We start from the raw sequence: 25,032 nt of genomic DNA, 5'->3' as shown, positions 1-25,032 counted from the left end.
TATGCGATTCGATGAGACAGCTTTGGAAGTATTTGGTAAGCCGGTTTTCGAAATTTGTCATGTAAGACTCTTTCTAATGAAAACTGCCGCGGTGTCCTGTTTGGAGAACAAAGGACAAAGGAATCTTCGCAAATCAATGAGCACAATGCCCAATTATTTTCTCTAAATAAATCACGTCACACCTCCATGTTTAATTTCCGTCCAAAGCCGCCTTATTTCAGCAGTGCACACCAGCCACCTCAAACGACGCTCCATCTCCCATAGACAACAGATACTGAACTTCACGCAGATTATACAAGTTCGTTTGTTGGGTCTCTATGGCTGTAGCTACAATGCCGCGAAGGCAAATTTACGTCCGTCCAAGAAGTGAGCTGATTACGGTGTTAAATTGGCGACAAGTTCCTGACATTCGAACCGAAAAATGGCGCAGCGAGACTTGTTTGGATGCGAATTTTTTCGAGGATGAAGAGCGCCCTGAAAACACTCGTTATGTTTGTGGAAGCTATGAGTTAACTCGGGGGCATCTTGAGGAATCTGAAGACGAAATGGCGAAAGCGAAAGAAATAGACATTCCCGACACCAAAATGGTCTCAAAAAGGAGTGAATTAACCATCAATCTACGGCCAGCCAGTGTTAAGGTTAAACCGAGGCTTGTCAAGGCTCAATCGATGGCAAATTTGCCGATAAACTCGAGCGGACTTGACAGAGGATACACACGTTCTAACAACTCGGTACCTACAAAGTTGAATCCTAAACGGAAGAGCTCTTTAGATGTGTCTCTAGCAAAACTCCGACACGAGATGGTGGGTACCTAACTCTTATCTTTTTCTTCTTCTTTTTTCTCCATTGGTTGACCTCTAAGAAGTTTAAGGATATTCTTTTTGTGTAACATGATAAAAATGGTTTATTCTGGCAAAATCCTCCACCTAAGCGAGAGAGGTGCCTAAAAAAAAGACGGTTTAAAAGAATGCCCATGATTGCTTTCAGTTACTTGATCCAGACCCTATACTTTTGCTTTTTGTCTACAGAGACATTTTCTCGTGCACCTTAGAATTCAAGTCCTTGTTTTCGCCATGATTTAATTGCTACGCAATTGTCATAAAATTCTATTGAATTCTGGCTTTCTTCTAAATCTTTGTCTCTGGGCATATGCCGTGTCCTGCAAGGGTAAATTTCTTTCAATTCGACTTTGTTTTCCCTTGCAAAGTGCTTTGAATTAAGTTATATTTGCTTTAAACAGACTCTAATCATCATTCAGGCTTGTTTCCTCAATGATAACTGGGTTGATCTCCAAATTAACGGCACCAAAATGATTTTGTGACACAATTTATGCCCTTTGTCAAAGAACAAATTTGTCGGCTTCTTTTCAGTTGTAAAGAGGGTCACAATTAGTAACAATAACCCCTCAATTTCAATGGCTAATTTGCGGTTCTGGTCTTTCAAGTGTACACTTATTTCCTCAAAAGAAGCGAGGTGAACTTAAGGGTGGCCATGCGGACGGTTTTCTTTTGATCTCCCTTAAAACAAGCGTTAAAACACAGTTATCAAAAGGTCCATAGCGTAATAGTCCTAATGTTTGTAGAAAAAGAAAGCGGTTAGCTTTCGGTAGATACTAGCAACGTCTATTATAGACCCCATAAAACTCTGTAAAGTTTATTTTCCTTGGGAGAAGCTCAATGATTTGAGCTAAGGAATATTTTGAAAGAGTTTTTCGTTGCCCTAAACAAAGTGTGCTCGACTTTCAGATTTCTTAAGGAAGATTTTTCAAATTTTCACTTTTGTTCTGTGCTAGTCCAGTGTAAACAACCTTGTTGTTCTATTCAGGTGTTCGATAATCTCGACCTAATTCTGAAGCAAACAAACGGCATATTTTGGAAATTAAACGTACTGTTTGCCAGTCACGTCCAAAAACTACATTAAGGCGTTTTGTCGACAATCAATCAAATCCTGCTGTTTATATCTTTTCCTTATTGGGTTTATCGATTTATAAAAGGTCATGTTTACGGAGCATACCTGTGTTTAGTTTAATATATTTCAATTGCAAAATACGGTAAGACTGCTCTGTTTAATTGCCTTTCACTGCCATATCCGAGGGGTGTCTAAGTCTTCGCTTAATCCTGAAACAAACAGAGGATGATTGGGCACATATTTTGAAAATTAAAAGTGTTCTTAGAAAGGAACGTTTGAGGCTTACATCACGAATACTATGCGATCCGCTATCCGTTTACAAACAATATTCTGTGAGTATGTTCGAGGATAACGTCACGAGAACTTAACGCATGCTCAAAAACAAAAGTACTACAAGAGTGTGTCGAGGATAATGTCACGGAAACTTGACGCATGTGCACACACATTGTGCCTCTGTTGTCGATTTGACGCATTTGACGACTCTTTGGCAATGCTTACTGGAAACAGTTTTTTCCTATCCGCGTTAATCTTGTGGTTTGAGCCCTCAAAGTAATTTTACCATTTCCTTTGTTTTGTCTTGTAGAACTCGCTTAGAAGACAAGACATGGAGTTGTTCGAACAACTTCTCAGTCTTAACAATAGTATCCAGGATTTCAAGCTATCCCAGTATTCTTCGCCGACCGACATGTCCGACTCCTCCTCAGACGAATGTGAGACGGAGACAGTCATGGAAAAACCGCTTAGAGTGAAGCGCTGGCACAGCCGTGGAAGCTTGGCTTCTGACGGAAGTGGTTATCACAGTGCGTCAAGCCGCTCTTCAATCGAAAGTAATCCCTCACTAAACGGAACTGACGTTGCAAGTTACGACAGTGGTCATGAGAGCGGTGCTGGACTGAAATCGTGCCGAAGGAGAAATAGAGGGAAATTTGGGTCCGGGGACTCTTTAAGGCGAGTGTCATTTGGATCAGTGAGCCAACGACTAAGCGGAAGTGAGATCTTCAGCAGCGGAAGCGATGTCGTATTTCCGGCACAAGCTGTAAGGCGGAACTCAGAATACCGTGTGGCAGAAATAAGACCGATTAAGACTCTAAGCAAACGACAAAGCACAATATGGTGATTTTCGACTGCTACAGAGAGAGGAGAGGTACAAGATTAACATTTAGTGTAGAAAAGAAATCCAAAGTTTTAAGTGTCACAATGCTTTTAACAAAGTGTTTCCTATGTCTTCCTCTATTCAAATTAACGATTGAAAAGTTCAAAGCGTGTTACAAATGACGTACTCGAAATAACTTAATGAATATTAAGTTAATATTTCAGAGTGATTAATGCAAATTTAAAGGTGATTTAAGAAAAACATTTATAGATTCATTTTATTATACTAGGGGGTAAATTTAGAAACCAACACAATATCCTTGTGAAAAAAAAATTCAAGCTTGACAATGGCATCACCGATGCCTGATTTATGGTAAAAATGCTTATGGTATCGACACGAAATATTTCCAAAAAAAAAGCTGGATATATTAACTCTTTAACTCCCATGAGTGACCAACACTGAATTTCTCCTTGCAATATCCATACAATAACAAGCAGACAAGTGATGAGAATAAAAAAATTATGAAGTAGGGTATATTCATTAGTTAATCCAATTCAAAATTCTACGAACTAAAATCATAAGAATTGTATGGCAGACAGTAAGGAGAATTACTCATAATGAGATCTTGGGAGTTAAAATGTTAATCAGTTTTCCTTTCTTCATTCGCATTGAGCTGCTTACGTTCGCGAAGTTAGGTTAAGTTTATCAGACAAATCATAAAATGTGATGCAAACTTCTCTCTCGGAGCATACTTTATGGACTGCACAACTGGATTTTTTCATCCTTGTTAGTGGCACACAATGATGGTATTAATTATTTCGCTGTTTCGTGAAATCAGTAGATGAATATATTCTTTTACATTGCATAATTTTTCCATGTGGAGTTTGCCACACAGTGACTTGGGGAGAACATTTGTTACAAAAAATATATACAGAATATATGAATCGAAAGATAAAATAAAAGACAGAGCTTCGCCATTCATTGAGTTAGAGTCTCGTGTTGAATATGCAACGCGTATACAACAGTATGGTGTAGGTCTGGGTGAGGCTGAACAATTAAACGAAATAAAACTCGTTTGGAGAAGGTAGCAGTCTTTAGATGTATTCCCTGGAGGAAAAGGCAATGGCGGAAGGCGTCTAGGCACATACTACCTTTTATTTTATTGCCGTTTCTTTGATCGGTTACCAGGCAACAAAACTGACAGTTCTGAGGTTATTTAAACAGGAATAAGAAAATTCCACCTAACGCTGGGCTACGTTTTCCATCCTCAAGTAAAATGTATCTATACACTGTTAAAAAGCCAATGAACGCTTCTCGCGATTGAAATGGGAACTCAAAATCTGCCAACCATAATCTGTAGTATTTACCTCGTATCACTAATATTTGGTTTAGTTACGGCTTACAAGGAATCTTCGACTTCATCTCCAGCGCAGCTGTTATCTTGTTTTCGTGTTTGTTGACACTGCTTTGTCGTGGAGTATGAACATTTTTCTGCGCCTTCCATCAAAAGCTGCATGCCGATGTCTCGTGCATTTCTTTCTTTTTCCCTGTAGGGGTCACTGCCTGAGTCGCTTTTCTGTAATGCTGCGTGTTTTCGCGCTAGTGGACTAGATTTTACTGTGAAGTTTTGCAAAGAAAAGTGGACCACTATAACAATAAATAATCATTTGTTACCAAACCATTATTTCACTACTGCCAGGTGTCGTCGAATCTCAAACTTGTACGCGCAGTACAAGAGTTTTCGGAAAAGAGGAGAAATTAAAAACCCGGGAGGATAAAATATATACGCCAAGAGCTTTGTTTCTTCGAAGTTTAACGGACAAATGGATTAGGCTTTACAGATTTGGTGAACAAACTTCAGTGGTGTTTCGATCGTTAAAATAATTGCTATTTTGCTTTTTAAGCTGTATAAACAAACATAGCCTTAATCCTTTCACTCTCTTTAATTTGAAAGGTGAATATTATGAAACTAAAGCACATTTTCGATTCAATTTGCTCTCTTTTGGGGCCGGCTGTGAACGCTTGTTATCAAGGTAGGTTGTACTTGTTAAAAGCGTTTATCAAAGTTTCCACACTGAATGATTATATTTTGCTTGTCATGCATTCGCGACCCAACCTAGAGCGTGAGTTTGTTATGCAAATTAGGCTGAAGTTCTCATATCCCTTTCGGAAAATGTCACTCTCCAGCCTCGATTAATGGAAATACATTCACTTCGAACCGGATATTGATTTGTTCCCATGCACGGCAAATCGCTCAGGCGCCGTACAACCAAAATGCTGGGAGTTTTGTGTCGGTCTTCTTGAAAACTAAATCACAAAACAGCTACAACTTTCAAGGAAGACTGATTTCAGCTCTGATACCACGAGGTAATCTCTATTAATACGAGCTAAAAATATCTTAAGTTATTTACGTTATCAACGATAAATGGCGAGCAACTTTCTTTCTCATACATGTGTTCTCGTTTTCAACAGATTTTCGTCTTTCCTCATTTCTTTTTCTTGTCGTGGAAAATCGAACAAACACAAGCTAGAAAACCGCTGTGTTTTTACGCTGGGTAATGAGTTCAAGGAATTGGAAGGTGAGCGGGAATATAAGCAATAGACCGAGTTGTTTCCCAGTTCGGCTCCTAGCAACTCAAAATTAAAGTATACTTGACGTGTTGCTTTATGGTACTTTGCTGTTCATTTTCGCTTCGTTTTTGTGCTAGCAATTTTGTGATATGAAGTGTAACACCTTTTTAATCAAGAATGCAAGGCTGAGTAAATACTCCGGCTTTTCATGTATCAGTCCAGTGCGTTGCTCAATAGGATAAGTAGTCAAAATAGTTACATTTATTCTGAAAGACGTCCATATAGAAAATTCCAAGTGAAAGCGTCTTAACGTCTTTTTGTACTGTTAGTGCTTAAGTATCCTATTTTCATGGCTTTAAAGGAAGCATTAGAGACAAGAAACAAATTTCTGGAAGAAAGTGAGAATGTAATTTGAATTGCGAGTTTTCGGACCTACCAAAATGTCCTCAGGCTGTTTATACTACGTCAGGATTTCGCGCAGCAAAAAATTTCAAATAATAGAGAAAATAAACGAAAAAAGTAACTGCGCTTTTAAACGACTGGAAAACAACTCATATGGCGATCGGCGTGCTGCGTTGAAGACATTTACAGAACGCAAATTAAATATTCTTTCCGGAAAAAAAACAGCTGCCGTAGTTTTCACATTCAAATTAATACGAGTCGAGTTTCGAGTTTCTTCAAGGGAAGTGTTTTCTGCATCTTATCAAAAGAATAGATTTCACTTCCTAGGTGAAGGAACTTTGACTCTGAAACACAGTGGTGCGTTCATTTGTTTGTTTCTTGGTTTCAATGACGATAATACCCCCTAAAAAAATACACGAATTGTAAGTATTATGTTCATTTACGCTATTAATTCACGATTCTTCCGCTCAGCATAAATTTCGCCGAGAATATGCAAAGATTTGAAGGTGTAAGAGGCCGAGCTCTCTTCTGGTTGCGTAAGAAATAGTATGCTAATCGAAAAATGTACCTTTTAGGGCTTAAACTAAATTTTTTTTTTCATATTCTATCTTTTGGATTGAAATTATATTACAAGACAAGAGTATCAAGTGACGGCATCTAGGCCATAGTCACGTTTTTCACTCGATTTATCCAAATGATTCGTTTTCTAACAATTAGATTAAATTTAACCAAAGTTGAGCTTCAGTTTTTTATGAAAACGCAAATTAGATATATCACAAATTCACAGCTCGGGCAAATATTTCTTAATTTACGCATTAAAGAGAAAACTGACCGAACCAGACTCTGGCAGGTTGCAATGAAACACGTGGGCCCTCATTCAGAATTGAGTGGTTTGTTTTTTTCGGTCTCCTACCAAAGCGCTTTTCAGGGCTGACTTTTCATTGGGTTTTACGGTAAGGCAAAACTACTTTATTCGTTTACAAAAACACGGGCCACACTCTTAAAATGAGAAATGAGCTGCTCAGCGAGGTTTTCACACTGATCCATCAGATGTTTGTCAGTATGTTTTAGAGGAAAGTAATTATTTTGGTCAGCTCTTGCAGCTCTTAACGACTTGCATAATCAACAACTATTGGCCGAAAAGTAATTTCAGACCAAGAAGCAGTAACTCGAAAAGTTGAGTTCGCGTTCTTGCTACAAAAATGCTTTATCCCTTAGTCTCAGGTCGGGTATAATCGTATTATTTTCTGAACAACTGGATCAATTTTAGCCCCTTTGTTTTTAACTAATAAGGTTTTTATAATAAGAAACAATAATGTATTTATGTCTCAAAAATGCTCAGAGCATCACATGGTATTTAACAAGGTATCAAAAAATTGACTGGCTTCCTTATGTTCTTCGGTTGGACATCTACGTCAGACCCCTTAGAGTGTAAGGGGTCATAGGCTTTTGGAATTGGTCTGAATAAACCCTATAATTTACAGAAAATATTCCTTGCTAGTCAGAAGTACCGTAAAAATTCTTATAAATTTGGAAAAATTATAACATTGGACTGCAATTTTAGCGTTCTGATTGGTCCGCTGAATGTCGGTTATTAACTCAGACAATCTTGACTAATTAAGGAAAATGAATAAACTTGGTGTCGCTTGACTGTGTTTCTTTTCGATGGCAACCATGTTCTGCGGAAAAATGGACACAAATAAACGGAGCCAACAACTCGCTTCCGCAAAATTCCATGTACCTCTGACAAAGCTGTCCTTGAAAACTGTTTGTTTCATTCGCCTGCAATCAGGGAGCCAAACGTTTGCCCAAATATGAACTTTTAGGACTTGAATGCATGTCTCTGGGAAAGGTTGTGACTTGTACACATGAAATTTTCTCGAATTTCAAGGCTTGTTTCACAATGTTGTTTGCTGCGCATTGAGTTCTCATTTATCCCCATTCGTAAAGCGTTGCGCATGTCATGTGATCATTTTATGAAGGTCGGAAGTCTCTGATGTAACAAAGGCAGAGACTTTACATTGCAAGAAAACGTTAAATACTTTATTTCAAGTGTGTTCAGCTCGACAAATAACCCCAAAACCTATTTGCGACTTAACAATAATAGCAAAATTTGTATAACTCAGCTGGATTTTCTTTTATGTGAAAATGCACAGTAACGAAAAACCTTTTTAATTCAACGTACTAGTAGTTGGTTTGAAATGGTTTTGGTGCCGTTAGTCGCACACCTTGTAGTGGCTACGTTCATATGGTCACTAAACACGCTGAAAATCTCTAAGGATTTCACGTGGTTCATTCAAAATATTAGTTCATAATAGACCCGCCAGATTTCATTTGCACGGGGACAAAAAATACTTCTAAGTTGCCTTGTATCTACCTTTTAATCATCATTATTTATGCTTATTTACAGTGGACTAAAAGGGAGTTTTAAACAACCAATGAGAAAGCACCCAGCAATGAAAGCGGGAATGCAATCGAAACAAAATCATGTTAATGACAGCTGCAACAATGCATTACTACCCATTTTCCTCCGATTACTTCATGATAACGTCAAGTTGTCATTGATTGGGACAAGAGGCTGTCCATCTTAATACTGTACACAAATCGTAAAACTTTTCCTGTTGAACATTTGTTGCGAAATCTCCCGTGACAAACGTCTTACACCTCTGTAGACCAGAAAATTTTTGAAGAAAAAGTTTGAAGTGTTTGTTTGAGCCACTAATCAAATCGGCTTTTGTTTAAAAGAAAACAACTAAGGAAATTTGTCGAGCGCGTGATTGGTTCACGAGTTGATTGTACCGGGCCCGATATGACAATTGCTGTTCGCACTTTAGATCTTTGTCTATCAAGAGATAGGATCATCGCATTGCTTTCGAACTAAAAATTGTTGCCATATCGACCTAAACCAGATTTCACGGCAGTAAACGAAGACGGAGAGTGAAATAATTGTTACCTAAGGTAAGGGACAATAATTTTCGTTTCTTTCGTGTTCATTTAGAAATGTTTATATAGATTACTAATAATTGTATTTGCATCCAAAACCGACGTAGACATCAACCACTGCTATGAAGCATAAAGCGAGCTGATTTTCCACTTTTTTCGAGCGGTTCATTCCTGCATTGGGAGATAAAACGAAAACTTGGCATATCGTTATTTAAACGGAGAAGTATACCTCGAATGACCGCCGCGCTGCCAAAATAAGCCTAATTTTTTTTTTAAAAAAAGGAAAAAGCACTACTGTATCAGAAAAAGGCGTAAAAGAGGGTTTCAAAAAAGATATATTCAACAAGAACATATAAATAACTGGAAAACCGACACAGTTCTCTAAATCTGAGAATTACGATTTTAGGACTCAGTTGTTAATTTGCTCCAGAAATTGCATTTTGTCGAATGCGCTGAAGGACGCTTGTTACTCTTCCTTACTGTAAGATAATATTTAATTCGCTACATGAGTTTCCGTCCTTTTATTTAAGAATTACGAGTGAAAAATCAAGATTAGAGAGTAATCTTCGCAAATATCGTGCCGATCTTAAAATTTATGATGGTTTCCTTTTGTTGCTGTGGTAAGAAATATAGATTTTACTCTCTGTTCGCTTCGTAATTGTTATCTTTGAATAAATACGATGGAAAATGATTCCCATTTTGTGTCTGTTGAGGATTGTTTGTGGCTTAAGATTCGTTCGAGATAAGCTGCTCGGTATTAGGGCGTCTTTGTGGTAGCATATGGCTTGAAGCAGATGTTTCGAATTTAAAGCAACTTTTGACTAACGCAACGTAATTATCTTTGATTAAAAACAATCGGCTAAACGTGGATGATAAATAGAAATTAGTTAGCGCTGATGACTCTACTCGGTTCATTTGTTTTGGTTTTCATTGTTGCGCAAGCCTGGTCTTGGAAATGTACCATTTGCCGATAATGCATTCGCAGAAAAAGGATGGGAATCTTCTTAATTAAATATTAATTCCCCTTTCTTTAGGCAAAAGAATAAGTGATTCCTTTCACTCGGCGAGCAATCTGTGGTGTTGAGAATTTATAAGAATAAAGTCTACGGCTAAGACAAGTTTTAAATTGAATTTCAATTCTTAAATTCTCCAATTTGTTATTATTCCGTTTGTCTCTTTATCGGCCGGACTATAAGGTTAGTTCTGATCATGATTTCTATTGTTACGCTTTTTTTTATTGTGTTGCTTTGTACTTCTTATGGTCAATGAATCGATTTGCAAGGACGTGTTTTTGACACTTTTCGACTTTTCAAGAAAAACATATCTGCAAATTATGTTCCTAGGAATAAAACATGGTAAAATCTTTTTGATGATAATTTTTTGCCTGCCTTTTGATGAGCGCTACGAAACTTTATGTTTTATTTAAAACAAATAATTGATCTGAAGGCAATCGACTTTTAGGTAAACAGAAAAGAACAAAAATTAACTGTCATCAAAACTTTGTTTTGCTTCATGTGACACACATAATTCTGATGAAGTTGATTACATTAAAATTGGTCAGGAAAAACAATGGTCTCCCGGTTGGATTCAAGTTTTCCTACATGCAGTTTTATAAGCGAAGTAAAGGACATCTTTCGATCTTTTTTTTTCAGCTTAGAATTTTTTCTGCATAAATCGTCGTGCTCTATTTTTTTTTGACAACAGCGTACTGTTGAATGCGTTTGGGATTTTCTTATCATTATTTTCCTGTTTGCCATCAAGAAGTTTTTCCTCTGTAAACTTCAAAACATTTCCATTTAGGCTGTGGTCTACCAAACGTGCTGAGCTTACGCTCCTACTGTGTTCAGCACTATACACATATGGAGCATTCCAATTCTCCTGACAACGTTTAAATGCACCTTTAAATGACAGTGCTTCCTCAGTGACTGGTGTTCTTTGCAAACCTTGACTGACTCTTCGAACACGCGGTGCATGATCAATCAATCAAAACCCAAGGTGACGAGGGACGTAACAGCGCGGGAAAACAAAACGCGTGCGGCAAGCGCGGCAAAATAAGTAACATGCAATAAGCACAGGACGAAATTTGTACTGTGTTAGCTGTCTTCAACGTACACAATAATAGTGAAAATAATGGGATTTCTCTTGGCTTAAATCAAGGTTTACTCGTAGAACTGACTAATTGAATATCTTGTTTTTCAGAGTGAATCAGTGCAGAGTAGAAAGGCGGATGCATCATGGTATTACGACTTCAGCGAACCGATTGAAAAAGACCGCACAAGGGTATGTCTTATGAAGATACTCGTCAAAGCAGCATCCATCGTTTTTGTAGTATGATAATCATGCACGATTTTATCTATAACAGGGGCGAAGTTTGCACAACCCTTTCACTCCCAGGAGAGACCAAGAAGTTATTTCCTCGTACAATATCAATACCCTACCGAGCAGACATGTGATTCAGAAGAAAAAAAAACAGCATCATCTGCGGAATATCATCTAATTAAACATCATGTTCTCAGAACCAACATTATAAGAAACTTATGACTTAGGAAATAAATTATTATTGGCTTGTTTCGCTCCCTGATACTACCCAGCTCTGGAACATAACTAAATGGTTCTAGGTTATATGCTCCTGATTAGGAAAAGAAAAAAAAGATTGGGTTTGCTGGAATCACAGTTATTTGCCCCTTTGGGAGCGGGAAATTTGTTTGTTTTGTTAGCTTATGAGAATTTTGAAAGTGAATCGATTTAAATTTATTCTTTTCATTCAGAGCACCAATACACAGCTTGAAATTTATCTTACTGAGACGAACATTAAAAAAGCCACTCTTGAATTCGAAGAGGTGACACGTGAGCCAATATTGTCGAGACGGAAAGATTACTGTTGTCTCTGCTGGTGTTTCTGTTGCTCGTGCGATTGGTACTGGTAAGTGGCATTCACTGTTTTCCGATATCTGTAACATGTCTAAATTTTCCACGAGCTGATTGGTTAAGATCTTGTTACAGTCAAGTGCGCCTTCTTTGTTTGCTGGTCAGCGTAGTTTAAAGGCTGACCAGCGGTAAATTTATGAAGTGATTTAGAACAAACAAACAAACCAAATCCTGTTTCCATTGAACTCATGGTCTCGTTCCCGGGAATTCTCTCCTCCTGCCTATCTTTAGCTCTAGCTAGCGGAAATACGAGAGACCTTTGTATCGAAGTTTGGTGATCGGGTCATCGGAATCGTCTCTGAGTTAATCTTAGTAACCAAGGTGCCTACCAATCTTGCACCCGGAGTCATGTCGGTTTCTTGTCATCAGTATGATTGCCAGAATGACCCTGAGCTCGTGATCAGTTGGGTGCCTTTGGGACCCGTTATTGAGCAGATGCTAAGTAAACATGCCTAGTCTACGGGACTTTTAATTAGTTTATCAACTGAACTTTTTTTCTTATAACAGATTAGTGGACAAATTAGAGTTAGGGTTTGGATTGGTGCAAATACATGGTCTAACTCGATCCAAATATCTTGCGCGTAGTTACAAAATCCGTTGCAGTACATAAATGAGCCAGTTTTTTGCAACCCTCAACGATATTGCGCACAACTAAAATCTAATTGTAGAGTAAATAACATATTTCAGATCCATTTATACAGGATTCGGGATTATACTGTTTGATTTGTACTGGTATATATCTCAGCTGTCAAGGCTCAGCTAGCTATAAGTTATCAGCCAAAGAATAGGCAGAACGCATGAGTCAGGAATCTAAATCAAAGAAAGATCCACTCCTATCATTGTTATTGTTATTATCATTACTAATATTATTATTATTAGTTTTAAACCTATTATTATCATAATTATTATCATCTTTATCGCAACTGATATGAGAAATGTGCGATGCAATAGAAGTAATAGATTCGACTTTCAACGCCAGCCAAACAGTCAAAATCGCATACTTAGATTTTGTTGTTATGGCCTTCTGCTCGTGTTCAGTTATGACAGGGGATAACTTATCTACATAAGTCAAATCACGGTAAGGTAATAAATTTTGCACATTGATTACACTGTCGAATGGAGAGGCTTAGATGGAGCGCACTTGTATTTTAATTTTAACTTTTCTAATAAAAAGTACTAGTTTAGACACCAGACACCGTCTGTAATAATAACCAGTACAAAGCAACATATTTCATTTTTCTTTTTAAGATGCAAGAGCACGAGTTTCCTGGCGCTGGAGTACTTTCCTCTATTATTTTAACGACTCACTTTTCCGATAATTAAAAGCAAATGGTCTGACAGACTTATCTTATTGAACGTTTCTTTCAGACATTACTCTGACTAATTTCAAAGACTTGAAAGCATTGTTAATTCAGAGTTGATAATTACTGATGTCATACTTGAACTTTGCCAATTTGAAGGTGTTCAATACACGCAGTATTAATATCATGAATTTAAATCTCTAATTTTCGTTTGCCTTTTCCAGTTAACCGATAATGTCATCTTACAAATATGGGAGCTTAAACCTCTATGAATAGTTACAATCAATAATGAAAAAGTTATTTACTCAATCTGTCGGTGGGGGACGGCTTTATTTCATATTAAGCGCGGATTTTCAGTGAAAAGAATTATTGTTTATCTAATCGCTAATTCTAACAGTTCAAAATTCTCGGCTCGATAAATAAGATACAAAAACTCTCGATTATATTCAGTTGCTGAAACTTATCTGTAAGCTAGAACTAAAGATTTTAAAAAATATCAACCAGCTTAACCTGTAATGAATATTGCGGATTGAGTCTCGTTGCAGATGACAGATTACCCACTTCCAGTGATAAATGTAATTTATGTATTAGTCTTTTTTGTGGCCTTTTTCCATTAATAGACCAAATACTTTGAGCGCTCTGCTGGCAGTCCAGATATTATTACCTCTAAAAGAGGCATGAAATCTGCTCTTAAAATCGTTTTATTTTCTAAGTGGATTTCGAAGGACTATGAAATTAAATAGAAATTTAAGAGACCTTGAACGATGCATGCTAATCAGAGATTTAATTTAAATTCCTCATGGATATAGATTTCATGGCAAATATTGGGCTCCTTAAACGTTGCGTGTGGAAAAGAATATATTCAGTCCACGGATTTACACGAAATCACCGCTGGATGCTTTTAGAATCGTAATTTTTTTTACAAGTGTAGCATTCATTATAATTGCGGTCAAGGTTTCGTGCGTGGTCACTGTCGTAGAAAATATAACAAGTCGAGAGTATTTTGCTCTGAAATGTAAATCTCTCAACCGCAAAGGCGACACTTTTAGATTTGCCGAACGCCGAGATAGAGGTTTGTTTGGTGTTAGTCGCTGTTTTTTTTTATTTTCCTGTTGGGAGATTGTGGTATCTAACTCAACCAATACGTGCTTTTTGTTTCTCTCTTCTTTCTCACCAGCCCCGCTCGCCGTTTCAGAGTTGGAAGCATGGAGACAGCGAAGGACAACAAATACAATCCCAAGTAAGACAAAAAAATGAATCGCCGTTCTTCTTGTTGCTGTGTAAAACTAACAGTTTTTCCGGATGTCGTCAGTGAAACGTGGCCTATTTCAATATGAACGGAGTCGCGTTATTTCAATTGTATTAAACCGAAAACTTACAAATATATTTCGATATGCTCGATATCCTTGCTCTTAAATTTTAAACTGGATCAGTAGCCGTAACATTTTCCGGATTACTGAAGCTGTGACAAGCACATGACATCGCTTTGATTTTGTATTGAAACCCGTTTAGAGCCGAAACCGCTCTAAACATTTGAACTCTTTGCCTTTAGATGCTACCACAAAAGAAGGACCTTTCAGTAATACTGAACAGCGAAAAACCTGTTTTCTGGCACCGAAGTTACTCGCAGTTCCTTTTGATTTGGTGTTAAGTTTCGTTCACGAGTTATTGATCAGAGTACATTATTCGTCCCACACGTATCAGCTATCTGTAGTTGCAAAAATGTAACTCAATTTTCGCTTTCGGGAAATTTTCATCTCTCTTCTATTGCGGAATGCAGCTGTAATTCTGACAAAAAACCCAAATATTTATTCTGATTCAAACAGGAAATATTCAAAAGGGGTTGCACAATTTCACTTCCGAGAATGCCACAATGCCAGTCAGGTGAACGAAATTCGAGTCGAACCGGCGCTCGGGTCATTTTACGTCAGACATCCATCGAGTGAATTACTTCGTCAGATAGTTCGACACGTTCGCGCAGTGTTCTCGTTAGCTTTATTGGTTCGGAATTTTTCTTGAAATCCATATTGCTAGCATCCAATATAGTCAATACTTTGGAGTTCTTAAAAGGTTTCTGAGCGTAATCCAGGCCGTTTCCTCTGCGGTTTTCGTCACTGTCGCTTCGATGCAGTTGGGTTGTATTTGTCTGAATGGAAATGGAAGGTTTGGTGATGCCAGTGGGTACGTTGATCAACTTTCGCCTTCTCTTACCTTGTTCATTATCCATTGTGGTGGAAAGGCTACGACTTAGAGAAATAATGTCAACAACTAGAGTATGTGTATCATGGTGTACATAAAAACAAATGGCTCGGAGACATGTTAAGGATGACGACTAGAAACTGAAAGGAATTAGACTGAAATGCGAGTGGATTATCGTCGTCACTGTTGTGTTTCTAAATCTGCTGCAATAACGTGATGCTTAAACAATGAGTTGGGACAAATACTCGGTGGACCATTAAATAGAGTAGAAATTACCAATTCTCTAATGTGCACATTTGAAGCGTAACGAGTACATCTTTTATGTTGTCGGCGAAAATTCGTTCGTAGTTTAATCACGCACTGAGGAAGTGATACGCCCAAGGACCTCTACGTCTCGTTCGTGCACACTAGTATTTTATTACCAAATCCTCCTGTTTACCGGAGGAGTATCATTTTTCAAAAGGTATCCATGACAGCTCAAAATTCTCACTCAACAGCGGAGGGCTATTTTTTTCAAAAGCGGGAATCTTAGACTGTTTTTACCGCCGAATCCACCGTAATTAATTTAACCTTCCGTCAATGGTGTCTGTCTGGAATACATGTCTCACTTGGTTCATTATTTTGACTAGCAACGACACATCAAGTGGTTAATATAAATTTCCTTTGGTCGCTCTGACTTAGGCAGTATGTTCGTCTTCGTGTAGTTGCGTTATATTGTTCACACAATTATGAACATGAGGTCTTTTCTCCCTGTCACCGTCTTAGATATACATGTCCAAAGTGACAATGAGCTTCCACACAATGGGTTTAGTGCACTACTGCGGTCTCATTATTGTAAAGTTTATTAAACTTGTTTTTCTTTTAGACTTTGCCTCGATTTCGAAAGAGTTCCTCCCTTCTTTGCAATATTTATCATCTTTATATTACTTACAATACACCACTGACCAATGACTGTAGAGTAAGGTACAGTGTAATGCCGTTTCAACCAAACTGCTGCCTCACTTGAACGATACATTTAAAAAGAAAAGTCGTATACTTGTTGATATAACCGTTGTTTGATTATTTCATATCAATTTTCTGTTCCTAGACCTTCCAGAGAAGAAGTTCAAGAATGGGGAATAAGCTTTGAAAAATTACTCACAAGCAAAAGTAAGTTGCATACAATAAAAACAATATTATTGCAATTTTAAAGGTGTTTACGGAAACCATTCAATTCGCCCCGTTTTCGCGGTAAAACAAAACCAAAACAACAAGTGAGACAAAAACAATGTCTTTCTCTCATATTCATCGAAGGCTTTCATGTAGCGTATACTCAAATTTTTCCTTGTTCTCTATGTTTGGACATTTACCTGAAGACTCTTCAGCAACCGTGCTTGTCACACAACCCCCCCCACCCTTTCCCTGTTCTACTTGTTGAGCCCAAGTATAACCGTTATTCAGGATACTGCTATCCATACTGCTGAAGTGGGAGCTTGTTTACCCTGTAACATTTTTGAAATAGGTTGTGTGATATTGGAAGTGTTTTTCTCAATCCTCTTCTCCTTGTTCCACCGGCTGTGCGGCAGATGAAAGCGTACACTCTTTGTGTATGCTCGTTGTCGAGTGCATTGTGCAAATAGCTTTAAAAGTGTCGGTGATCGCGTGACTCGGGTAACCATCCGGGTTTTGTCGTATTCGATTAGTGTCAGCTGTCACGTTAAGAAATCGCGTAAATTGAGTGCTTGGTACCAAGGGATTTCTTACTCGTCAAGTGCATAATGTGGTAACTTGAGCCAAACTGACAGCCAATTTTCCTTTTAAGCTGGGGTAAAAATTTTCCACGACTTTCTCAAGTCCCAGTACTCAGAGGAGAACTTATTGTTTTGGCTCGCAGTGGAGAAACTTAAAAAGGAAACAGATCAGGCGACTTTTAAAGAACTTGCGCAGTCGATTTACCGGGATTACCTTTCAGCGGAGTCTCCAAAAGAGGTGGGCAAAATAAAATGTGTTTTATGTACATTTAATTCCAAATGCCCTGAAGTCCGTGAAAAGTTTTATGTCGGATTTTGTGTAAGTGATCTTTTCAAAAGATGAGAAGTTCGCGGATTTGAGGCTGCTAAAAACAATGAATTTTTTGCTGGATTTAGGTACGTTTTTAATTGGCTTAATTGGGCACTCAAGCAGCTTAGGGGTAAGGGGCACTAAAAATGTCGAAGAAGATGTGGATTTTACCGTTAGATGATGATTTTAAAGGAATGCCTGTAGAACTTCGATACGTAGCAGTCATTTTGAGTCCCTTAAAGAAAAGCTTTGTCTAAACTCGTTTTTGCTGCAGGGCTAGACATGTGGGGAAAGCGTAAGCTTCATTTTTCATGTAAACTCAACATGAATGCCGAGTGATGAAGGTCTATTTTATGTGTTACAGTTTGTCAGTGTTTGAAAAAAATAATCTGAAACCCATTAAAGGAATGGCAAAAAATTGATGGTTTCTTCAATCCGTCCTTCGTTTTAAAGGAAAACTCTAGTAGTAAGACAGATTGTTTCGGGGTTGGTCATTTGTCACATGATCACGTATCACAGACAAACACACCATGTGATAGCGGCAGCAGCGTCGTAGTGCCGCCAAATTGACAAATAGCAAATACTGATAGCTGATCAGTCCAAGGCACCTCTTCCAAAGCACATTCTTGTATAGGTGAGATGATAGGGCAAACATAGTCGTATGACTCGTTGCATCTTAATAAACAGAAAGTATCGAGTTTAATTATTAAATACCTGGCCTGCGATTGGGCAGGGTGAAGCAAATCCTTTATTCTGATTAATTACCTGAGCGGATAACATGAGCCTACCCTAACACAGCGGCCAAACGTCAGACATGCGCAAGGTGGTCAATGTTGGCTGGCCGCGCGCCGATTTCCCGCGCAAAATAATAGAGAAAAAACATGAGAGACAACCACTGTCACGCATGTGGGCAAGGTTTTTCATCACTCCTATTACACATTTTAAGAAAACTTGGTTCTGAAAGCATGCCATTTGCCACCTGCGTTTTCTTTCCTAGACAAAGCTGATGTCTAGTGACGAAGATGTAGGTCATGTTATGCTCTCATTTGCCATAATTTTACCCACCCCACCCGTTAATTTTTTTATTTCACCTCCTATAGGTCAGTATCGACCACAAGACTCGCCAGCATATCGAAGAAGTCTTGGAGGAACCTGACCAAACGGTGTATGACAATGCGCAACGTCACGTCTATTACGTCATGTATCAGGACTGTTACCCAAGATTCATTGTGTCCAACGTCTTTAAAGCGCTTCTCATAAGTAATGACTGATCACTTGATCTAAGACATTAAGTTACTTTCTAGACTAGATTCGACAGAAAATGACATGGAGTTAGATTAATATAAAGCTAGAGATTCTTTCTTCACCGTTTTCTCTGTGGTTATGTCTGCAAAATTCCAAGAAAATGAAGTAAAATTTTTTATGCAACTTTACAATCGACGAGACCATGGCCTTGTCGATCATGTACATAGAAGAATAAACAATAGCTTCGCAAGAATTGCTAAATAAGTAAATTGAAAGATGCTTCTGTTGAGAGCAAGATCCAATGATTTTTAAGGGAGTTAAACGTTTATCGTGCTTGCACACCATATAGATATAGATTTAAATATGCGTTTTAAGGGGAGCGTTTGAGAGGCGCAAACCCAGAACCGATCGCACTACTATCCTCTGCTTCTCACATTCCCTACGTGTTTCTCATGTCTATTTGCGTTAATTGGCATGTTTATCTGCGATTCCCGTAACTTTCTATCGGTTTTTCTGTTTTATTAAATCTCACCTTTAAAGTGTGTTCCCTAATTTAATGATATTTTCAGGAGAGCTCCGATTAAAGTACACGGTAAAAATGTAATTATAATTAAAAAATAACAATGTTTCTTATTCTGAATGCTTTTGTTGTTTTTTTTTTCATTCAGTTTGGTTCTCAGCTTTTTTCTTTCTATAGGAATGAAAAGCCTGAGGTATTCTTTCCTTCCACCATCTAGTCTTGTCTCGAAATGTTTTCTCGTTTTGACAACTGGAGCAAGCCTGATCTGGGAAAAAAGATTTCCAGATATTTGCTTTTTTCAGTAGATACTGCGGCCACAAGCGCGTCAGAAGAAGTGCGCGTCTGGCTATGGCAGTAATTGAAACAAAGGTATTATTGAAGTCAGCTTCATGTTCAAGTTATCGATAGTGGCAGATGAGAGTATGGCTACCACATACTTTTAAATTATTATAACTGCGCTATCATATGCGTCGCAATAGAGCACATTTAAATTGAGAATCATAGGACCAAAACCAAAGGAATCACAATCAGAAGAAAGGAGAATATCACAAGAAGCTACCGAAAACTCACTGTAACAACAAACAAGCTGTCTGAAGCGCGGAAAATCGCGAGTGACCAAGTCGTGGTTTAGTCTTTGTTATTATTGGTTGAGGAAGTCGCACGAGTTTTCTAAACCAATCACAATGAAGGAATGCATAGAGACGAAAGGATATTGAAAGAAAATGCGAACATTCAAAGTAGTTTAGAATGCTAAATTAACGTGCGTAAGTACTGTTATGCAATAAAAAATATGCCATCCATCTATCCTTCATGGAAGACATTGATAAGAAAGCAGTCTTTCACCAGCTGCGTCTCTCGCCCGTGGGGCACCAGGTCGACAGAGAGATATTACCGGCGTATTTAATTTGCTGACTTCGAGACGAAGTTGTGACGTGCGTGGGGAATAACCATCCTGACAGGCATCTGGTGCCTATGATGATATTTGTTTCTTTCCAGATCTTTACTATTCCACGGCTTATCATTTCAGTATTGGTTTGTTGAGGATGTGCTCTAGTTCGCGTTCAGTATTTCGGCTATTTCATGTATTCTGTTATTCTTTGTTCACGATGTTTCACGCCCGATCGGTAGTAAGAGGTTGTAATAACTTTAAGTGTCAGCATGTTATTTATATCCGCACTTCGTAATCACAAGGCATACGCGTGACGCTTGTGCCTAGAGATTTGGGCGCACACCCGTGGGTTGACCAATATGTTCACAAGAAAAATCTAATTTCAGTTTACATGATCTTCATACATTTGACTATGCATCAATAGCGAGGGTAGTTAGTTTAACAGCTAATGGTTAGTGACAATACTAAGCAAAAACTTTGAAACATATTAACCACCAGGCAGGCAAATTCCATTTGGTCCAATTACATAGAAGATATTTTCAACCTTGCCAAGGTCCACAAAATTGGCTCTTGTTGGAAGTTTATACGACCCCCCCCCCCCCCCCCCTCAACCCCTCTCAAGGCACATGTACATAGGACTGGCAACAAAAAGAATAGTCATTGTATCACTCATTCATGTAAACGGTTTGGTTCCATAATGTTTCCGTCATTATTTGTTATTATTGTGTTTTAATATTTCATTTCTGTTACCGATTTGAAGAAGATCTCATATATATATATATATATATATATATATATATATTATATGTATATTTTAAAAAAAGCGGCAAAACTTTTGAGTCTGTAAAACATGTTTCGACAGAAACTTCTGTCACCTTCAGTTAATTACCGTACAAAGCGTTGAAAGTTGAATTATATAGTAAGTAGAACAATGCTAATTAGGATGAATAGTGACAACAAGAAAAAAGGTAAAGCATGAAATTGTGAGAGTTAAAAAGATAGTTTTAGATTTACATGGTGTAATTGCTGATTCAAAGATGGTTGTTCTCTTTGAATATGAATAGCCTCTTTTATCTTAAGCTGAAAGCTGGTGGAGGTGTGATCTAAAACATGGAAGTTATCTGTAGAACACAAAGCGCGACAATGTGGAGAATCTTTCAGATGCCTGAAAATGTGAGAGGCCCTGTCACTGACTAAGTGCTCTCTAACAGCTGTGGAAAAACGCCGGCAGGTTTCACCGACGTAACAGGCATTACAGCCAGCGCATACAAACTTATAAACCACACGTGAACGGAGCCCGTCAGGGACAGGGTCTTTCACACCAAACAAGTTACCGATTTTGAAGGAAGAGAAAACCAGTTTGATATCCAGGTCATTAATTGAAGAAAAATGCTCATCTCGACAACCGGGTGTATGAAAACATCTACCCCAAAGGCTCCCAACCAGCAAGAATTTACGGCCTTCCTAAAATGCATAAGGATAGTGAAGCTAACTCTACACCGCCATTTCGCCCCATCGTATCTTCTATAGGAACACACAATTACAACCTGGCCAAGTACCTATGTCGTCTTTTAACACCTCACATTCCAACTGATTACTGTGCCACTGACACTTTTACTTTAACATACATACATATATAGTATGATTGTATCAAGTCACACCATTCAGAAAGAAACAAGTGTTTCATACAAGAGAGCCCTAGAATTTCAGTTAATGGATCAAAAAAAAAATTAAATTAACAAAAAAAGTATTGCATTTAAAAATAAAGCAAGACACTTTGAAGTCAAGAACTAACAATCTATTAAAATTCAGAAACTTTATTTTAAATTTTCATTACAAACACTTTTCCCCATGATAAACTTTTCTGTCATGCATAGAGAAAACCTAATATATTAAAGTTGAATTACAAGTACGATTCTACAGTCTGCATTGTGGTTAAAAAGCATCAAAACCCACTTACATGTATAAATCTAATGATTACCCAGTATCATGAGATAAATGCTTCCCATGAGCCATGGTTTGAGCTGTAAGTTTCAATTTCATAAATGAAAGCTTGTGTAAGTACTATAGCATAAGCTCCAGTTCACTTTTTTTATGGCAAATCTCTCCCATAGTGCCTTGTGCCTGCTTGCAGGCCACAATGGCATAGTAAAATTAAAAAAAAAATTAATGAAATCTCTTTGAGGGTAAAAAAAAAACAGAAAAAGCTAAACCCACAAGAAACATCGCGTCAGGAGCTTAGTGGACCACACAGGAAGGGGCAAGCATTCCTAACACTGTGCCACTTCCTCAATCATTATTCTAATAATATTAAGAGTAACTGACTCTTTTCAAAAGTGAATTTTCAACATTTTTAGCTTTAGAAATCCTGCTCTAAAGATTGAGTTCATTTACAACTCAGCCTTAAAGTAATCTTTTACAGGCACCATAATGGCGCCCCCATAGAAATCAACAAGCCACACGTCTGTGATTACAAGCTTCAGTGTTTGCCAACCTGGAAGAAAAATATTCAGTTCAAGAAACAGATTCTATTGCTGTGCATTTGTTCAGTACAAGATTACAGATGATGTCAAAATGTGGTAAAAATAAAAAAGTGGGACCCATATATATTTGGGAACTCACCATGATCTTTAGGCCATGTTTTCATCACAGGATGTCTAGCAAAGATGGCATTTAGTGCAAACTTTTCTTCCTCAGGACCAACATGGACAAGCTGCAATGATTTCAAAATCTGTCTCAGGTTTGAATTGGATGAAACATTTTGGACACCTTTTGTCTTATAGCCACCATCCTGGATACCTTTGGAAATAGCTTGCTACCTCTGACTGAAAAACTGATCAGAAACTCTCTCTTATTGCAGATATATTTTTCCTTGTAATTCAGTTCCCTGTGATTCAGTTCAGAGAATTTGGTGTTTTATCAAGACAACACCATTTTCCTGATAGATAAGTTTATTCTTATCACCTCTTCCCTGGATAATATGCTTAAATTTTGAGGAGAACTTATACATTGATTACCAGTACTGGATGTAAAAGAAATGACAGACTACCTTTCCAATAAGAGTCACTCTGGAGCAAAGAGGATCTTCAGGATCCCATTTATGAACTTTGCAGTAATCACTCTGTGCCTCTGACAGTGCCAAGGTGGATAGGTTGTTGGCCTCAATGTTTTTCACTATCGGGTCAAACTTTGCCACATAGAAGTATGGTACCCCTGTGCTGTTAGTGACAGTGCCATCACTAAAGGAAATTGCCATTCCAAAAGGTACTCCAACCATTGAAACAGAAATGGTTGATATTGATCCCCAGTCACTGTTGTGCACAATGTACCTTGCTACATATCAGGAAATGGAGAAAAATATTAAAAAAACTTAACAATAAAACGTTACTCTACTTATAGCTCTACTTTGACTAATTTTGACAAAATAACTGGGTTTGTTTAGCTTTCATGAAAACATTAGGCAGAGCAACTGTACCTTTTAAACTGTTGCCTTTTAAATCTAAATGGCCACCAAGAAACCAAAAGCATTCAATTTACAGTAACTCACACAGAGAAGTAGCAGTAGGAAATAAGTTTTCCACCCAAGCTGATGAGGAGCACATCATGTTGATGAAAAACTTAATTTAGAACAAGGGCATTCAAGGTTCAATTTAGAGACTTCAAGTAGTCTGATTGCTGTTGACTTAAATATTTACCTGTTTTTGCCTTTTCAAATCTTGAAGGTGGATCATATGAGGATTCAGGTAAAGGTGGAGGTTTAAACATAGGAAACATCTTGGCATGACGATGTTCTTCTCTCATCCTCATGTCATGCATGAGTCTGTCATCAAAGCGTTCTCCAGGCCTAATTTGTCTGACACGTGCTTTGTACCCTGAAAGAATATAAATAACTTCTAAAATACCGTAACCCCAATTTTAATGTCCCAAAATTTAAAATCTAGGATTTAGATCTCACCCCATAAAAGCCAGACCTATACATTGGCCATAAAGCAATGGGTCTGTAGTTGGGTGTATATGGGGGGAGAGAAGTGAGTATTAAACAGCTGTTAAAAGGCAATGCAAACATCTGCATGTCATCAGGTTTAAACTGCAAAGACTCCCTCTTATCATACATACAGGTCTATACTCGTCACGTCTCATCGTTTCTTATAAGTAATTGCCCTATTTTTAGCTCTCATCAAATAATTGCGTCAAACGGTAAAGCTGGAAGTAGCTTTTGTGGTTCAAGATCAAAAGTTGTTCCGCTGATCCACGCTCCTTCGATTTAACTCAGGCTACTTTAAAAGAAAAATGAATTTAAAACCATTTTAGACATGGAAAAGGCATCCACTAGGTATCACATCAAAAGCAATGAGGCAATAAATAAAGTACTTCGAATAAAGTCGAAATGAACCCATCGGAGAAGCAGATGGTCTGTGAAACCCAGAAGTGAAGAATCGAGTCGACTTTCTATCTTTTTAACAACGTTTTTTTTCAAAATAACGTTCCCCAAATCGTATCAGTTCGAAAAACGATACACTAGAAATGGAACATGATCTAACCCCTCTGAAGATGCGGCAGCGAGGAGCAAAACGTGGAAGGTGATCGAGCAACTCAACAGCATTAGAAAGGTTGTCATAACTTTACGCTTCAATTTTTTCTCGTTAATCAAAAAAACAGAATTATTAACAAACCTGCATCTCGTGAAAATGATTGCTCGTCGGTACTTGAATTCTGAAAAGTGATCGCAGACAAGAAGACACCGACTACCACCATGTACGCCAGGGCATAGCAGACGAATCTCCAGATATGGCCCGAATCTTCCTCCCTATTTTCGTCTTCCACCTCAACATCGGGAAATGGAGCTTCGATTTGGTCCTTGCTCAAGAGCTTAACCTTATCCTCTGAAGTACCCATCACAAAGAGCGCTCACAGGTAGGCTGTGTTTTAATGTTTCTACGCTTAGTCGCTCCTCTATTTTTCAGGAAGTTTCTCTGTTCCAGACTTTCCTGTT

General features: G+C 38.0%; 3 protein-coding genes across 4 annotated transcripts; 2 read left to right on the top strand and 1 right to left on the bottom strand.

The window, feature by feature from the left end:
• Window positions 1-234: 234 nt before the first annotated feature.
• LOC131786675 (uncharacterized) lies at window positions 235-3,972 on the top strand. The gene is made up of 2 exons (XM_059103750.2): window positions 235-803; window positions 2,492-3,972. The coding sequence occupies exons 1-2, from the start codon at window positions 318-320 to the stop codon at window positions 3,023-3,025; spliced, it is 1,020 nt and encodes a 339-aa protein (XP_058959733.1). The 5' UTR covers window positions 235-317; the 3' UTR covers window positions 3,026-3,972.
• A 1,239-nt stretch (window positions 3,973-5,211) lies between these two features.
• LOC131786663 (regulator of G-protein signaling 19) lies at window positions 5,212-19,270 on the top strand. 2 transcript variants are annotated; one of them, XM_059103736.2, is made up of 8 exons: window positions 5,212-5,368; window positions 5,474-5,580; window positions 11,117-11,197; window positions 11,686-11,840; window positions 14,324-14,386; window positions 16,433-16,494; window positions 17,219-17,313; window positions 18,486-19,270. In XM_059103736.2, exons 2-8 carry the CDS (start codon window positions 5,560-5,562, stop codon window positions 18,654-18,656), a joined length of 648 nt encoding a protein of 215 aa, XP_058959719.1. In that variant the 5' UTR covers window positions 5,212-5,368; window positions 5,474-5,559; the 3' UTR covers window positions 18,657-19,270. The 2 variants fall into 2 exon arrangements, with proteins under 2 accessions (XP_058959719.1, XP_058959718.1); XM_059103735.2 differs by having other exon boundaries at window positions 5,214-5,368; window positions 17,147-17,313.
• Window positions 19,271-21,840: 2,570 nt separating this feature from the next.
• LOC131786587 (protein CREG1-like) lies at window positions 21,841-25,015 on the bottom strand. The gene is made up of 5 exons (XM_059103644.2): window positions 24,713-25,015; window positions 23,735-23,911; window positions 23,089-23,372; window positions 22,662-22,752; window positions 21,841-22,533 (listed from the first exon to the last, which is right to left on the bottom strand). The coding sequence occupies exons 1-5, from the start codon at window positions 24,933-24,935 to the stop codon at window positions 22,430-22,432; spliced, it is 879 nt and encodes a 292-aa protein (XP_058959627.2). The 5' UTR covers window positions 24,936-25,015; the 3' UTR covers window positions 21,841-22,429.
• Window positions 25,016-25,032: the final 17 nt, after the last annotated feature.

Source organism: Pocillopora verrucosa, chromosome 2 (assembly GCF_036669915.1).
Source record: "Pocillopora verrucosa isolate sample1 chromosome 2, ASM3666991v2, whole genome shotgun sequence".
Lineage (NCBI taxonomy): Eukaryota > Metazoa > Cnidaria > Anthozoa > Scleractinia > Pocilloporidae > Pocillopora > Pocillopora verrucosa.
The sequence above is the reverse complement of the archived record's forward strand: the minus strand, read 5'-3'. Positions and strand labels throughout refer to the sequence as shown.

Bases quoted from the DNA above. Each gene is read 5' to 3' on its own strand.
- LOC131786675 (XM_059103750.2), top strand. From the start codon at position 318: ATGGCTGTAGCTACAATGCCGCGAAGGCAAATTTACGTCCGTCCAAGA. The intron at 804-2,491 runs GTGGGTACCTAA...TTTGTCTTGTAG, and splicing joins CAAAACTCCGACACGAGATG to AACTCGCTTAGAAGACAAGA.
- LOC131786663 (XM_059103735.2), top strand. From the start codon at position 5,560: ATGAGTTCAAGGAATTGGAAG. The intron at 5,581-11,116 runs GTGAGCGGGAAT...CTTGTTTTTCAG, and splicing joins TGAGTTCAAGGAATTGGAAG to AGTGAATCAGTGCAGAGTAG. The intron at 17,314-18,485 runs GTGGGCAAAATA...CACCTCCTATAG, and splicing joins CAGCGGAGTCTCCAAAAGAG to GTCAGTATCGACCACAAGAC.
- LOC131786587 (XM_059103644.2), bottom strand. From the start codon at position 24,935: ATGGGTACTTCAGAGGATAAGGTTAAGCTCTTGAGCAAGGACCAAATC. The intron at 23,373-23,734 runs GTAAATATTTAA...CCTGATATGTAG, and splicing joins ATTTGAAAAGGCAAAAACAG to CAAGGTACATTGTGCACAAC. The intron at 22,534-22,661 runs GTGAGTTCCCAA...TTTTTCTTCCAG, and splicing joins AACATGGCCTAAAGATCATG to GTTGGCAAACACTGAAGCTT.